Source organism: Dipodomys merriami, unplaced genomic scaffold (assembly GCF_024711535.1).
Source record: "Dipodomys merriami isolate MVZ:Mamm:240054 unplaced genomic scaffold, mDipMer1.0.p SCAF_72, whole genome shotgun sequence".
Lineage (NCBI taxonomy): Eukaryota > Metazoa > Chordata > Mammalia > Rodentia > Heteromyidae > Dipodomys > Dipodomys merriami.
Window position 1 is genome coordinate 599846 of NW_027206313.1, and position 17147 is coordinate 616992.

Genomic DNA, 17147 nt, shown 5'->3' on the forward strand with positions numbered 1-17147 from the left:
TACAGACTGGCTCAAAGCTGCTCGCGGCCTGCCTTTCAGCTCCTGGTCCTCTGGGTGGCCTATCCTAAGGACCCGACGCCCAGACCACGCCAGGCCCCTCTCTACATGGTCTGTGCAGCGCTTGCTGACGTCCAAGGCTGCAGCCATGCAGTTATGCAGGTTGCTTACAAGCCAAAAAACATGGTCTTTATTAAAGTTTTTAAAATAGGACCTAAAAGTCACCCTTAAATAAGACCCTAAAGGAAGCACTGAGTGAGTGTCTGACAACGATAGCTTCTCGCCATGAGCTCTGGGTCATCTCATTTATACAACGATGGAAAGTTCCTGTGAATATTGTAAACATAGTATGCATGAAGACCTAAGGATACACATAATGTGACACATAGAACCTTATGCCAAATAAGCTATACAGAATAATACTGTGCTAGCTTCTGTCACTATTACAAAATACATGAGATCAACACCCTTCGAGGGGGAAAGGTTTGTTGAAATTTCCAAAGTTCTGACGCTACACTCTCACACTCTGTCTGGTGTGAGTTTCCAGCCCACAGTCACCTGACCCACTGTGTGGGGGCCTCCACTGAGATACCATGTCAGGTGTTGGATAACGCAGCAGGGAGAAGCCTCCCTTCAGAGCCAAGAGGCAAAGAAAAGGCGTCCCAAGGTCCTTTCACAGTCTCTCCTAAGACCCCATTTCTCTCTCTTATTTTTCACAAACCATTCACCTTACAGAAAGATGCTCAGCCTAAGTTAAGAAACTGAAGCAAAACTGAGAAACAACCAGCAGCCAAAACTGAAAATCGGGTGTAGTGCAAGTCATAAGAACTGTTTACAAGGGTTCAATCCATGTTCGGTTTTTAAGGAGAGAAGCTACTGGGAAACGCCAAGCCCACCATGGCACCCTCCCGTTCCCAACGGGCACCTGTTCCATGTACATAAACTGTGACCTCTGTGCTGCCGTGGCTCCAGCTAATAGCAACGCTCCTTTTCTACGCCCAGCGCCTCCACTCGACGCAGTCTTCCTTCCACAAGTCCTGTCTGTTCTGTAGACAACTGCGAGTTTGTCCCCTGCCTGGCACGCCTCCTCAGCTCCGCCGGGGCCTCCCCACCCCCCCCCCGGCCCCCAGCCCTGTCCTCTCCCCGGCACCGCGCCTCAGGGCTCACACATCTGGAGAACGTCATGGAAAACGTGCAGGGAAGATCCAGATACACGGATTTTCCCTCTATCCCCCACCGCCCCCCCCCCGGGGTCTAAACGCGAGAGGAAGCAATGGGGAAGCCGCCTTGAGGGACACATGCCCGTCGTTTGTCCAGCAGCGTGTGCCAACAGCACGCAGCATGCTTGCAAGTCCTGCAACAAAGGCAATCTCCCCTTCCTGTTCCATGCAAATCCAGTGTAAATACCATTGGTACACTGTCACTGCGTGTGGGGACATAATTACGATAATGCACATGATCTCCTTCTGCAGTCACGGAAGTAAATGTAGAGAGTCCCACACGTGCGAGAGCCCTTGGCATTTTGCATAGGATACAAGTCTCTTTGGGTGATTTTCTCGCAGCTAAACAACAACAAAAACCTCATCACCTAGCCGGGCGCTGGTGGCTCACGCCTGTAATCCTAGCTACTCAGGAGGCTGAGATCTGAGGATCGTGGTTCAAAGCCAGCCCGGGCAGGAGAGACTGTGAGACTCCTATCTCCAATAAACCACCAGAAAACCGGAAGTGGCGCTGTAGCTCAAGTGGTAGAGCGCTCGCCTTGAGCTGAAGAGCGCAGGGACAGCGCCCAGGCCCAGAGTTCAAGCCCCACGACCGACAAAAAAAAAAAAAAAAAAAAAAAAAAAAAAAAAAAAAAAAAAACCTCATCACCTCAATTGTGCTCGGAAGTTTTGCAATGTACATTTAGTGTACACCTTCCACCTGAGCACTTAGAGAAAGCTCTCTAGACGAGCTGGGATCTATTTCTTCAGATGCAAGTACAGTTAGCCAGGCAAGGGGGACCCTAAAGGGCCTTCCAGGTGAGGGAGAGCCTGTGCTGTGCCACGGAAGACACAGAAGGGCTTTGCTGCGCCCCCGGGGCCTGGCTAAGGATGAGATGCTGCAAGCGATGGGAGGAGAAGCAGGAGCAGAGAGGACAGATGGACAGATGTATCCTGGATACAGTGTGTCTTTACCTAATAAAATTGGCTTTTTGGAGAGTCTACAGTTGTTGATTTCTGAAAGGAACAATTCCACAAATAATTTTTCTCTGCGATTTCCTCAGCTATCCTCCAAACTTCTTCGTCTTTTTTGTTGTTAGTGATCGTGGGACTTGAACTCCAGGCCTGGGCTCTGTCCCTGAGCTCTTTTGCTCACGCCTAGAGCTCTACCACTGTGCGCCACAGCTCCACTTCTGGTCTTTAGTGGTTCATTTATTTGCTGTACTGGGATTCAAACTTATGCTAAGGAAGTGCTCTACCAGCTGAGCCTCCCTCCAGACACTTAAATAAGTTTAAATGTTTTAGTAACCACTTGAAAAAGAATGGCAAAGGAAACAAGCACACTACATTTCACAACACATGTTATTCAACCCAACTTCTTCAAAATAATATTTTAATTCATATAAAAATAATAACAGTTCATGTATTTTTCTCAGAGAAAAATCTTTGAAAATTGGTGAGCTCTAAATGCAGAGTATGTCTCACTTTGGATACTCAGTTTTCATCAAGATGCCTGATTCATATTTATCCATCATAAAGTTTATATAAAGTAGCTTCGTGCACCTCAGTTTTCCGCGAGTCAAACCCAATGTGCTTTTTCAAGTAGGTTTAAAACTGTATAAAGTTGCAGATTCAGCTGTACGGAAACACTGGCTACAATAGCTGCCTGAGGTGGAAATAACACTGACCTGGAGTGATCTATCCAAGATGTAAAGCAGATTATGTCACCGCCCTGATTAAATCCTCTCTTCCCCTGCTTGCTATAGCCCTCTGGATAAACTCCTTACCTATTTCTGGCAGCCACAAAGCCTACCCACAACCCCCTTCCTCTCCCTTTGCTAGCCATACAGCTTCTTCGCCTCCAGGCTCCAGTGGCTTACCTTAGGTTCTACTGACAAACCCAGCTCTGGGACATCAGTCCTCAGATCTCAGCCTCCTAATTAGCGAGGATTACAGGCATAAGATGCTAGCGCACCCGTAAGTGAAGGTTCTTGAGAAGGACACGCATGAAAGGTGTGCTTTGGACAGATTGAGGGAAGCAGTCAGAGTGGCAAGGCAGGTAAATGGGGGTGGGGGGTGCTGCTGTCCAGGGGTATGTCCAGCCGACGTTACACTAGTCGATCTGAGAGTAAAGAACAAAAGGGGACTGAGAATTTTTTTAAATGGCAGCATGAATATTTGGGAGGAAGACTTTTAAAATGGAGAAAATGATTACATCATATTTATCTTACGTCATATACAATACATATCATATATGTGTGTGTGTATATATAAAGTTTTTAGTTTGGCAACTAAAACAAATGAGACTGTTAGGAAAAGATTTTAAAACTTTTTTATCAAAGAATACAGTTTATCGCTAAAACATCCTTTGGTGACCAAAACCAATGGCCATACTCATACCCTACGTCCCTGAGTACCTTGTGGAATGAGCCGTCCCACACGCGATGCCCAGGCTTGACCTCCGTAGCTAGCCGCGGGAAGCGCCTATGAGCAGACCAGGGAGGCCTTCGCAGGGCTGTACAGCTCCCACTCTCACCTACCCTACAGACGTGCTCCAAACAACACACATTTTGCTGGTGTTGGTGGTTCACAGCTGAAATCCTAGCTACTCAGCGGCTGAGATCTGAGGATTGTGCGGGAAGCCAGGTTGGGACAGGAAGGTCTGTGAGAGCATTATCTCTAATTAACCATCAAAAAGCCAGAAGTGGAGCTGGGGCTCCAAGGGCAGAGCACTAACCTCGAGCAAACAAGCTCAGGGACAGCGCCCAGGCCCTGAGTTCAAGCCTCAGGATTGGCACACATGCACACACACACACACACCATAAGATTTTAAAACCATGTTCCTCTCTGACACTTATCAAGTGGAACCATAGGTTTCAAGCTGAAAAGAATCCAAGTCCTTCTCCTCAACTCTCTCCCCACTAGTCCCCGGTCTCTATCCTCAAGCTGGATGCTCACACCTTCTCCGACAACACATTTGGACTGTTCAAGTCACCTTTATGTCACATTTAAATTTATCTGACTGGTAACTTTTACATTACCCTAATTCTGAGTTCTAGAGACATGTCGAATCACTCTGAGCCCGTTCCAGCAGACAGCTCCTCAGATACCTGGAGATGAGCGGCATCCTGACACAACTCCGGGTCTTCTCACAGACGCCCCTCCTAAGAACGGCCGGCCTCTGACCTCATAATGACAGCAGCGTGAAGAGCCATTTTTACTGAGTCATCGAGTTCTTTGAGGGAGAAGCTGAGTCCTTAGAGGTTTGCATAGTTCCAAGCATATACTGGACACTACAAATATAATTCTTTGTAAAGGACTCCAAGAGCAAACGAGCTCATCTGCTAATGCAATTTTCAAGCATGATCTTTCCCAATTGGCATTATCATCTACCAACAAACAAGCTTAGGAAGCTCGCTTTGCCCTCAGAAATCAAATGAATTTCATATAATGAAAATAGAAGCCCAGAAGCAATATTTGGCAGGCATGCACATTAATGAAACATCTTGAAAAAGGCAATTTTTACTGCAGACACATTTGAGATGTTTGAATTTTTATGACATCTACATATTACTTTTCCATTAAAAGACAGTTAACTCAACAAAATACAAATAAAATTATGTTTGCATTGATCCTAGTTGAATAGAAGAGTGTAATATGAATTGCCCTGGCTGTCACAGAAAGATATGTCCAACTATCCAAATGTAGAACCATGAATTGGTCCAGAGCAGCCCTCATTTTAATAACTTATAGTAAGAAACAGATTTATGTTGTAGCTTAGTATGTATATAGAAATGTACAAGACTGTGAGCATTTCACAAAACAAGGCGTGTCACAGCTATGCGAGACGTGATCTGACACTTTACCAAATACGCTGGCGTGAGGGCACGCTGAGAGGTGGTGATAGGTCGCAGCCCCCAGTGTGAAGACCACTGATAACAGTTACTTCTGTCCTCCGGCTGTTCAAAGCCGATCACAGCTGGGGATGGCTTGTCTCAGCCTGGGGTCATCTGTGCAGTCACAAGGCGGCTGCCACCTGGCAGCATCTCAGGGACGTGATGAGAGTGCAGCCCCTGTAACAGTCAGATTCTGGGGCAGCCAAATGTGGGCCGGGCCTGCAGAGCGCTCTGAGCCGGAGGCAGCCGGGAGAGACCCCGCCCAGATGGCCAGGACTGGGCAAGCCCCGCTCTGCTCCTCCATCCACCTCCCTCCCCCAGGGTAAACCAAACCACCGCCAACACACCCCCTTGCTCCTAACTCTAGCAGCAGCTAGACTCCCTTTTTCTTCTTCTTCCCATTACCCTACCATAGACACTCAAGGGAGCCAGGGCCTCTCCCTCCCGCCCCCCTTGCTCCTCAGGAAGAGACTCCAGACCTCCTCCCGCCACTCCCCTTTCTTCAGACAGACACCATCCAGGAGGAAATGGAAATTCAAAGTACATACTTCATATCCAGTAGGCGCCTCCCAGTAGTACTTGGCAGGGCTTTTTATTTATTTTTTTGAAGATTAAGCAAAGCAGACTAGTCAAGTTTCTTAAGTTGGACCCTAAGGACTGCATTTTCCAGAGAGCTGCATCCATCCACATCCTACAGGAGGAAGCGAAACGCTCACCACAGCGTGACTGCGGCCCAGCCCGTGTGGACAGGGGACTGAGGGCGACACACTGCAGGGCTCTGCCCTCTTTACTACAGGACAAGAACAGGCTTCAGCTTCATCGGCCAAAACCCTGGGCACACAGCACATGGGAGGCTCGAGACCTCCCGGAGAGAAAACGCACCCCACTGTCCTCTACAAAGCTTCTAGGGCAGAGCACAGAGGTAACACCACTCCAGCGACAGCCAGCCCACTGGTCCGGAGCCAAATCTGATGGCCAGCAAAGCAGGATTATCCGGAAGGTAGGCCGGGAAGCAGCCTTCCGTGGCAAATAGCACGAAGGGGCATTATCTCAACATCTTTTATTAAAGTTTTGGTTCTTCTTTCCAGGGCTGAAAAAAACCCTTTGGCCGGCTGTCTCCTGACCCTGCAGGGTCCCCAACTGACGAAGCCCTCCTCGCCCGAGCCTTTGGCTGCTGCCCCCCCGCCGCCTGCAATCCATCTAACATTGCTACAAGAAAAAGGGTGCGAGACGTGCTAACTTCACATCACAAGATCCGTCCCTTCCCTTCCTTAAGACGTCAGCCAGACGCACTGCACTGCGCTCTGTGAGCCCAAGTCTGTCACGCTCGTTAGCTGTGCAGCCTGCGACTCTTGGGGTGTTGCTGGTTTCCATTGTGATACATCTCATTTATAAGTTAAAATTGGCAGGCTATGTTTTACTATCCTGTCAGGGATCCAGTTAAGGACTCATGAATTAAGGCAAGAAACCACGCTGTGGAACTCTTGGATGTGACGGGTCATACAAACTAGATGCCGGGCACGCATTTGAAGAAAAAGTTACCCGTGATCGTGCTAAGTGTGGGCACTGCCTTCGTCACCGAGGAAGACACACTCCACGCCAGCCACAGCAGAAGTCGGCCTTGGCGTTGGGGGTTTTCCTTTGCCTGGGCTGAGGTTTGAACTCAGTCCCCCGCATTTGCCGGGCCTTGGGTCTAGAAGCTGGTGTCTGCTCTCCTATGCATTCAACGGGACATCAGCCTGCTGAGAACCTCCATCCCCTCTTCCGATGAGGCTGCCACAGGTCAGTGGAGCCAGCTCTTTATGACCGCCACGCCACCAGCAAGAGTCAGAGTGGCCCCTCAGCCCTGAGCAGAGGTACGCTCCAGCCAGCGCCATACCACGCTGACCCCCTGCCAGTATTTGCTCTGGGGGGAGTTTAAGGAAACAAACGCCATAGACAAATTGAATTGACCACTCTTTTATCTACTTAAATGCATTCATCTCCTCAATTCCACAACACAGACTCGATAGGCAATGAGTTTGGTCAGAAGCTGTACCTGTTCCAACACGGTCAGATATGCTACTCAGGATTAGGTCATGACCTTGAAACACTGGGAAATGCAAGTGACAAACTGTCCACAGCAGCATCCAGCCCGCCCACCCCCCACTGCAGCTGGAGAACTAAGTTGAGCAGTGAAACTGGAGCAAAGCCAGAGCCAAAGCAATCCTGGGCTTCCGATGGTCCCGGTGGAATACACCCTCTCCTCCCTCCACTCTTGAGATAATTTCCATGATAAAAACAGACTTTCACTGGAGAAATGTAAATCCTTAAGAGAGAGCAAGACTCTCACCAGGCAAAGTGAAAGCTGTGGAGTTGGTACACTGATACATTTCTGTTTAAATAGTGATATTTGCACTCATGAGATCTTCTTGACATACAATTTTGTGGAAACGTCTCGATTACAGCAAGGCTGAGCCCTGGCCATCACAACACAACTTCCTAGGTACTGCTCAGCTAGTAAATCATAAACTCACACTTTTTGAGATTGCACCTGTCTAGGTCACCAAGACTAGCTTCCAACTCATACTGTTTGCTAGCACCAAGCGCTGGGATTGCAGGTGTGTGTCACCAGAGCCGCCCAGAATTCACACCTGTCTGAAATCAAGATTCTGTTCAACGATGCTGAGGACTGGGAAGAGGAGGAGGCAGGGTGAGGCGTGGGTGTAGAGGGCGGCCGACTCCAGGCTCCCATCCTGAACACCAAGTTCCACATTATCTAGCTGTGACGGGTTCTGACCTTGGACAGATCTCTTGCGTTCTCCTTCTCTGTACTCCGATGGGCTCCAGGAAGTTAGTGACAGTTCAGCCACAGGCAAGTTTCTTTCAGTGACCACGTGAAATGCCACTTACGCTTTTGAAGAGGAAAACCCAAGCTGTCTACAATCTCCCCCACCAACCACACCCATGCACACCTCACCAACGGGGTACTTGCAGGGTTAATTTACCAAAAACTGCTCTTCATGTATGCAATGCACAGCATTTGGAAATTTTTCAGGTTTGCCTATTAAATATTTTCCCTGATTTTTTTTTGGGGGGTGGAATATGCATACTAGTGTAGGACTTCAAGTCAGGGTCTTGAGGTCCTGCTTGGCTTTTTCCACTAACGGCTAGAGCGCTACCACTTGACCCACACCTCCACATCTGACTTTTTGGTGGTTAATTGAAGATAACCATCTCTCAGATTTGTTTGCCTGGGCGAGGGTCAGCCTCCTGAGGAGCTGGGATTACAGGCGTGAGCTACTGGTGACCAGCTCCCAGAGAGTTTTTTTGTATTCAATTTATTCCACAACTTCAACTCTATGCCTGGTTCCAAAGGCAGCACAGTACCATTGAGCTACATCCCGGCCCCACATTTATACTGTTAATCTCCAGTGTCCTGGCTTGCTCGCTACTCTTCTCTCAGGCCGTATCCAATAGTACAGTATCTCTTTGTGATAAAGTGACAGGCCAAATTCAATGCCTTGTTGTTAAGTCAGACACAGATAGATCCCCCTCCCTGCTCCAACACCGAGACTTCAGTACGTGCAGCCTTGAGCTAAAACGATACTGGCTGCCAAGTGGTAAGAACTCATACACGCTCTGCTTCCCACTTATATCCCAGTTCAATTTCAGAACTGGAGTTTGAAATTAATTGGCTCCAAGTTTTATCCCATTTAATTTGCACTGTGTTCAAAGGTCCTTGTTTCACAATTTGTTTAAAAGTTTATCCTGACCATTCTCTTTACATACCCATATCAGCTTCTAGGTGTTTCGATGTCTTGTATATTTTTACCCGAAATGCTAGTAATTCAGGAAATGCACGCTCATTTACATTGCCAGCTCATATGACCCTGGCGTTTCAGTAGGAGCCATCAGAATGCAAGGCCAGATCTAAGCTTGGTCACTCACTAGCCATGCAATCCTGGACAAATAATTTGCCTCTCTGAGTTCCCTCCTCTGTTGGTATGCAGATGTTAAAGAACAGGTCAGGATATGAAGGGACGGGAAGGGGAAACAAAGCAGGAGGCTACAATGCTTGATAAGAAATGTACTCATTATCTTACACATGTAATTGTAACCCCTCTGTACAGTATTTTCACAATAAAAATATATTAAAAAAAAAAAAAGAACAGGTCAGGAATAGAAGAACTGGATACACCTGTTACCAGTAAAGGTTAAACAAATGTGTGTGTGTGTGTGTGTGTGTGTGTGTGTGTGTGTGTGTGTGTGTGTAAGGGATCATGGTTCAAGGCCAGCCTAAGCAAAAAGACGCCATCTCAACAAACAAGGAAGACATGCACCTGTAATTCTAGCTAAGTGAGAGGCACAGGTGAGAGGATTGGAGTCTGATGTCACTCCTGTGGGGGCGGGGAGCACCAAACTCGTCTGATGTCACTCCTGTGGGGGCGGGGAGCACCAAACTCGTCTGATGTCACTCCTGTGGGGGCGGGGAGCACAACTAAAGGAAGAAAAGAAACAGTGAGGTAAAACTTGCCTAGTGAGCCTGTGGCCCTGCGTTCAGATCCCAGCACTGCACATAAACAAGTAAATACAGCTGTGCGGGGAGAGGGAGAAAGAAGACCACACTGCTCTGTACCGGGCAGTGGCTGTCAGCTCTGGTAGGAGGGGGCAGTCCTCTTAAAACTACGCGTGACAGTATATGAAACCTCCTCACGTAACTACTGATCAGCCTTGCAAATGTATTGCGATGGTTTGGATGTGTCCTGGGGTGACCCTGTGAGGAGAGACCGCCGTGGGGGAGCTGGAGCAGGAGCGGGAGGCGACAAAGGCCACTGGGCGCTCTTCTCAGGGGACGTGAGTGGGCTGCTAGGGCAGAGCAGGACCGGCCCCCTCCTCCCTCCACCTCCCTGTCCCGTGGTGAACCGGGTCCCCCATGCACATGTTCCCGGCACAAGGCCATCCGCATGAGGCGCAACAGAAACACAACGTGCTGTCTGAATGCTCTGCCGCTAACACATGAATGGAAGAAACCTCTTTTCTTTATAAAATTCCCAGCCTCTAGTATCATGTCAGAATGCAACACGGACTAAGACATACACGAGATTTAGGCTCCGCCCACAGAGCAGCCAGTAACATGTTCTCCAACATAAATACTCATGTTCCAGGCCTCTGGGGCTCTGGAGGACTGACTATCTGCCTGACTTCATTCTTTTTTGAGAGGACTGGTCAGTACTGTGGTTTGAACTCAGGGCTTCAAGCTTGCTAGGAAGGTGATCCACGGCTTGGACCTGGTATCCAGTCCTTTTAGTTCTGATCATTTTAGAGACAGGATCTCACTTTGTTCCCCAGCCAGCTGGACAAAGGTTCTCCTTACACTTTCCACCACAGCATAGGCCACAGCACACAACTTGTGCAGCTGAGGGGGATCGCATGGACTTTTTGCCCAGACTGGTCTCAAACTGCAATCCTCCCAAGTAGCTAGTTGTACAGGCATGAGCCACTGATGCCCAGCTCCAACTTCATCCTTAGAAAGTCAAGTGCACTGTTGGAATCTGCCAGTCGTAAGTCAATTCCAAAACAGGTATTTTACCCAGCCATGTTCCCCTAGATGCCTCTCAACCATTAACAACAAAGTTACTGTGAAAATTAAATCCTACCAACTGCAAATTTATGATAACCTAAAAATACATTATATAAAGCTGATTCAGCAAAACTGTCTTGTGATTTAAAATTATAACAAACTAACCCTTTGATGAAGAATAGTTCATTTTGATTTTTATTGAACTGATCCTCAGGAATCTCAGAACCAGGGTTTTAATAGTTCCCACATATTGCCAGCACCATTCATCTAAGAACTATAATCTTGGAACCATTTCTTTTTTTTTGGGGGGGGGGGGGGGGCGGTCCGGTCGTGGGGCCTGAACTCTGGGCCTGGGCGCTGTCCCTCAGCTCTTCAGCTCAAGGCTAGCGCTCTACCACTTGAGCCACAGCGCCACTTCCGGCTTTTTTTTTTTGCTTATGTGGTGCTGAGGAATCGAACCCAGGGCCTCAGGCATGCAAGGCAAGCGCTCTACCACTGAGCCACCCTCCCAGCCCTGGAACCATTTCTTGAAGGGAAAAAAAACCAGATGATTTCATATTTTAACAAAACCCTTTCATTTAATATAACATATCCTTAAATTAGTCAATTTTAATTATTTCTGTATTTGAGTATTTCTGTACATGCTCTTATTTGCAATCAGAGGAGGTTTCCCTACTCAGTCTTTAAATACATTCTTACAATCAGGCAAAGACTTTAAGAATGGTATCTAAGCTATATAAGTGATTTTTAGAGTTTTTAAATTATCTGGTCAAGTCCAATCACAGTATCAAATGCCAACATTAGCATCAATAATCAACATCTTCATCACCTTCACAAGTAAATGAAACAATGTTTGAACAATCCCACATTGCAATAAACTCTCATCAGGGTAGCTGCTGTTTAGAAATCTTCCATTTGGTTTCTATTAACCACATAACCTTTTCTCTGTGCAGAACTGGAGCTCCATTTACCACTCAGGCTAGAATACAATGATGTGGAGTCTTCTGGCTACATAATCAGCATTGAAGAACTAATGTTGCTAACAAATATACCATTAAAAATCATTTGTGCATTAAGTTTTCACTTAGCACTTCTATAAACCAGTTATACGCATTCCAAACACATATTTAAATAAAAAGCCCAATTACATTTTAGAAGGCTCTTCAGGAACGTCATATATAGCAAAAAAAAAAAAAAAAGTTTATATTTTACCTAATCCTATACCCAAGGAGTTGCCTCAAAACCCCTGCAAATGAGCAAGGCAGGGGCACACACATCAAGACGAGTGGAGCTATTAACGCAGCCTCTGTCTGTATACGCAGCGTGCCCACAGGCCACAGAAGAAGCCATTGAAAGCATTTACCAGAGAAATAACCTTCAAAGTGCTGACACAAATAGTAGAGAGGTTTTGAGAGTATGGATTAGAGAGTTTGAACACTTCTGGTCACTGCTTTGAATTAAGCATGTGAGAGTCTAAACTTGCCACGTTCTAATTTACTAATAGTTCTCCTCTTTGAGGTTTCTCCAGCTGAACCAATGGGCACAGTGGGATAAGCCTGTAATCCCAGCTTCGGGAAGCACAGCAGCCATGTGCAGCCGCGCATGCCTCTTGCCCCCTGCCTCCCAGCACAAGGGAACACACGCAGGAGGATGGTAGCAAGACTCTTCCCTCCAAGATGACCAAGGCAAAAGAGGGCCTCGCAGCGTGGTAACAGTGTTAGAGTACCAGCCTCGCCAGCACAAATCCACGTTCCAGCCTCAGTGCCACAAAAAGAAGGGAAAACAAAAGCAGCTTACAATATTCAATACTGGCATACACAAACAAACGGTCAGACTCAAGCCAACCAGTGAATACTCCAACCATGGTCTCAGTATCTACTCGAGCCCTGAAGCTGCTCCTCTGTGCCAGCACATACTTCAGCCTGAACAACCCACATGCTGATAAACACATCATCACTTCAGCAAGGGAATCACAAACAAGCAGTTCATGCGTGATTCAAAAATTGGGTTTCTTGGGCGTTAGTCACTCACGCCTGTAGCCTTAGCCACTCAGGAGACTGAGATCTGAGGATTGAGGTTCAAAGCCAATATAGGCAGGAAAGTCTTACCTCCAATTAATCACTAAAAAGCTGGAAATGGAGCTGTGGCTCAGTTGGAAGAGCTCTATTTTTGAGCACAAAAGTTCAGGGATAGCTCCCAGTTCAAGCCCAAAGAGTAGCATGCATGTGCACATACACATACACACACACACACACACACACACACACACACACACACACACACACACACACATACACACACACACCATTGGTTTAAACAACTATAGTAAAATGTAGTAAATTCATTCAGTGGTGTCAAAAAAATCAATGCAAGTAAACTGACGGGGAAAGATGTGGTTAATCCACCAAACGAGGATTCTTCAGCATAAAAGAAGCAAACAAAATACAAAAAAAATTACTTGGAAGAGAACATGCCAAACTCATGAACAAACAATTTTTCACAAGCCATGTCTCTGGGTTTATGACTAAATTCATGAACCACACACTTGGTCAGGTCTTAAACAAAAACAGCTACATATAAAAGAAAAGGCCATTATTGATTACATAATTCCCAGACAAGAAAACACTATAAAGGGTTACACTGGAATAAGAATAATGCTTCCTCTGATAAGGTTGGATTTGTCGCCACAAATAGTGAACTTCACTTCCCACAAGGGTGGGTTATAATTAAGACATGAAACTCCTCTGTAATTCAATAAACCAGAGTCTTTTTCATTCCAATTTTCTTCTAAATATATAAACTCTTCTAAATTTATAGACCCTGATACGAAGATGCCACTTCTATAGATAATAAAGACTTTAGTATTTGTTGAGTTTTTCCCCTCTGTATTTATCCTCTATTATTCAAATAGTACTAGTTAAGAATTTTTAAAAGCACATTTCTCGTGCATTCTGATAAATGCTTTGGTTTTGATATTCATAATGCTTGTTTTTCATTCCTTTATGAAAAATGTTCAAGCTTGACTATCTTACTCTTCTATATCTTTTTTTTTTAACAAAATTCTCATTCTCATTACAAAATAAGATAAAGCAATCAGTGAGCAAGGGGACATGTGCCAATTTTATTATAAGGATTACTAGAATTTGCAAACTTGGCAAGAATTGAGATGGCCGCTGGGCCTTAAAGTATAGACTCGTCCAAGTAAATGAAAGAAAAATGCATAAAAATGATGGCAATTGCACCTGGGAAACAAGTGCAAATCTTTGTCTAATATCCAGATGTAGCTATACAACTCCGGCCGCTCAGGCCAGGAGACCAAGATGACCAAGGCAAAATATTTTATCACCCCATCTATTCAGTGAATCACAAAAATGAAGCAGCCAGACTCCCTGCAGAGGACAGGCCCCATCTCATTGACGATCCGTCACCGTGTTCCTTGTCTTTCTCTTTCCCTCAGGGGAGAACAGAAATGAAGAGCATCCTCTGAGAGACAGAGACAGGTGAGCGTCCTCTGAGAGGCCAGAACGAGTGTCCAGGAGCACCACCATGGCCAGGCGTGTGCCAGATCCAGCGTGCCTTTCACACACGCTGCTAGGCACTGAGGAGAGAGACAGAGAGAGACACACAAAGAGAGACAGAGACAGAGAGAGACACACAAAGAGACAGAGACAGACAGACAGAGACAGACAGGCAGACAGACAGAGACAGACAGGCAGACAGGCAGAGACAGACAGGCAGACAGGCAGAGACAGAGAGAGACAGAGAGAGACAGAGACAGAGAGACAGACAGAGACAAAGGCAGACAGACAGGCAGACAGCGGCAGAGGCCGGGCAGAGGCTGGACCGAGGGACACAGCAGCCAGCGGCGCGCAGGCGCTAGGGCGGTAAAGGACTCCTAGAAGAGCAGCGTCCCCCCCACCCCGCCCCGCGCGGTGCGGTTGGATTCGGTGCGTGGCCCGAGGCCCGGTCCCTCCACCCCCACCAGGGAGGGGCGGGGCTGCGGGAGGTCTGCAGCCTTCCAGAAAGATCCGTGTTGGGCAGGGAGAGGTGCAGGCGCGACCCGGCCTAGCCCACACCCGTCCACGCCCCGCCCGGGGGTACACAGCGGGCACACGCGGGCACATGCGTGCATGGGCACACGAGGGCGCACGGGCACACGCGGGCACACGGGCGCACGGGCACACGCGGGCACATGCGTGCATGGGCGCACGGGCACACGGGCGCACGGGCACACGCGGGCACACGGGCGCACGGGCACACGGGCGCACGGGCACACGCGGGCACACGGGCACACGGGCGCACGGGCACACGCGGGCACACGGGCGCACGGGCACACGGGCGCACGGGCACACGGGCGCACGGGCACACGGGCGCACGGGCACACGCGGGCACATGCGTGCATGGGCGCACGGGCACACGCGGGCACACGGGCGCACGGGCACACGGGCGCATGGGCACACGCGGGCACACGGGCGCATGGGCACACGCGGGCACACGGGCGCACGGGCACACGGGCGCATGGGCACACGCGGGCACACGCAAGCACAGGCGGCCCCTCCTTCACAGGCGTCCCTCCCTCCCCACACCCGCCTCCCCAATAGGGAGGGGATGGAGGTGAGGGGGACGGGGGCGGGGCTCAGCCTCGCGGAGGTGAGCTGAGAGGGTGCGGAGATGAGGCGGGTGCGGACGGGAAGGGGGCGCTGCGCACCCCGGGGCCGGCGGGGGGGGGGCGGTCAGCGGATCCCGGGGCATGGGGGGGTGGTCAGCGGATCCCGGGGGGGGGGCAGTCAGCGGATCCCGGGGTGGGGAGTGGCGGTCAGCGGATCCGGGGTGAGGGGGGGCGGACAGCGGATCCCGGGGCGGGGGGGGCGGTCAGCGGATCCCGGGGCGGGGGGGGGGCGGTCAGCGGATCCCGGGGCGGGGGGGGGGGCGGTCAGCGGATCCCGGGGCGGGGGGGGGTCAGCGGATCCGGGGTGAGGGGGGCGGTCAGCGGATCCCGGGGCGGGGGGAGCGGTCAGCGGATCCCGGGGCGGGGGGGGGGGCGGTCAGCGGATCCCGGGGTGAGGGGGCGGTCAGCGGATCCCGGGGGGGCGGTCAGCGGATCCCGGGGCAGGGGGGGGTGGTCAGCGGATCCCGGGGGGGGCGGTCAGCGGATCCCGGGGTGGGGAGTGGCGGTCAGCGGATCCGGGGTGAGGGGGGGCGGACAGCGGATCCTGGGGCGGGGGGGGGCGGTCAGCGGATCCGGGGTGAGGGGGGCGGACAGCGGATCCCGGGGCGGGGGGAGCGGTCAGCGGATCCCGGGGCGGGGGGGGGCGGTCAGCGGATCCCGGGGCGGGGGGCGGTCAGCGGATCCCGGGGCGGGGGGGGGGCGGTCAGCGGATCCCGGGGCGGGGGGGGGGTCAGCGGATCCGGGGTGAGGGGGGCGGTCAGCGGATCCCGGGGCGGGGGGAGCGGTCAGCGGATCCGGGGTGGGGAGTGGTGGTCAGCGGATCCCGGGGCGGGGGGGGCGGTCAGCGGATCCCGGGGCGGGGGGGGTCAGCGGATCCCGGGGCGGGGGGGGGGCGGTCAGCGGATCCCGGGGCGGGGGGGGCGGTCAGCGGATCCCGGGGCGGGGGGGGGCGGTCAGCGGATCCCGGGGCGGGGGGGGGGGCGGTCAGCGGATCCCGGGGCGGGGGGGGCGGTCAGCGGATCCCGGGGCGGACCCCTCACCCCCCGCCCCCCAGGACGCCTCGCCGGAGGGCGGGGAGGAAATGGCTTTGTATGGCAGGATGAAGGGGGGCAGCGGACCGGGCGCCCTGCGGCCGAGACCCGCCCGCCCCGCCCCCTCCCGCCCCCACCAACGGCCGCCCCCGCCCGCCCCGCCCCGCGCTCACCTGCCCACGAAGTTCTCGAGCACCGAGCTCTTGCCGGCGCTCTGGCCGCCCACCACGGCGATCTGCGGCAGCTCCAGCAGGCAGCTCTGCCCCAGCGCCGAGAAGGCGTCCTGCAGGCGGTTCACCAGCGGGATCAGCTCCTCCATCTCCCGGTTCCCCATCTCCGCACAGGCCCGCCGCCCCGAGCCCCGCCCGGGCCGCGCCCCTGAGCCCGGCTGCGGGCCGCGCCGCCTGCCCGCACCGAGGTCGCCGCTGCTGCGCGGGCTCGGACCCGCACACGTCCGGAGAGGTCCCGCCGCCGGGCCGCCGGGCTGACAGCTAACGGCCCGCAGCGCGCCTGCGCTCCGAGGTGGCCACGCCCCCGGCCCCGCCCTCCGAGGTGGACACGCCTCCCATCCGCCCCCCCTGGCGGAGGCCCCGCCCCCGACGGCGGCCCCGCCCCGGCGTCCCGGCCCTGCGCGCGCACTGCCTCCCCGTTGCGACCCCGCGCTGCCGCCACCGCACGGGCAGGGACGGGCCTCCAGCAGTGGCCGGGGTCCCGCCCGCCGTGACAAAGCCGGGTAGAAAGCTTCCAACGGCTGCAGGTGCAAATCCCCACCCCCAGTGCGTTGCCAAAGCC

The 17147-nt window shown here is 51.6% G+C and overlaps 1 protein-coding gene across 8 annotated transcripts in view; it reads right to left on the reverse strand.

Moving 5' to 3' along the window:
- Nucleotides 1–16848, reverse strand: part of LOC138818219 (dynamin-3) — a 414072-nt gene extending 397224 nt beyond the window's left edge. For 4 of the 8 annotated variants that reach the window (XR_011369011.1, XM_070009224.1, XM_070009221.1 and 1 more), the window contains exon 1: nucleotides 16529–16847. Coding sequence is in view for 7 of the 8 variants with exons in the window: in XM_070009224.1 (XP_069865325.1) it covers nucleotides 16529–16689 (161 nt within the window). In the remaining variant the exon portion in view is untranslated. Of the gene's footprint in view, nucleotides 1–16528 lie in introns of all 8 variants that reach the window. The other 4 variants (XM_070009222.1, XM_070009226.1, XM_070009227.1 and 1 more) reach the window with 2 other exon arrangements.
- Between the last annotated feature and the right edge of the window lie 299 nt (nucleotides 16849–17147).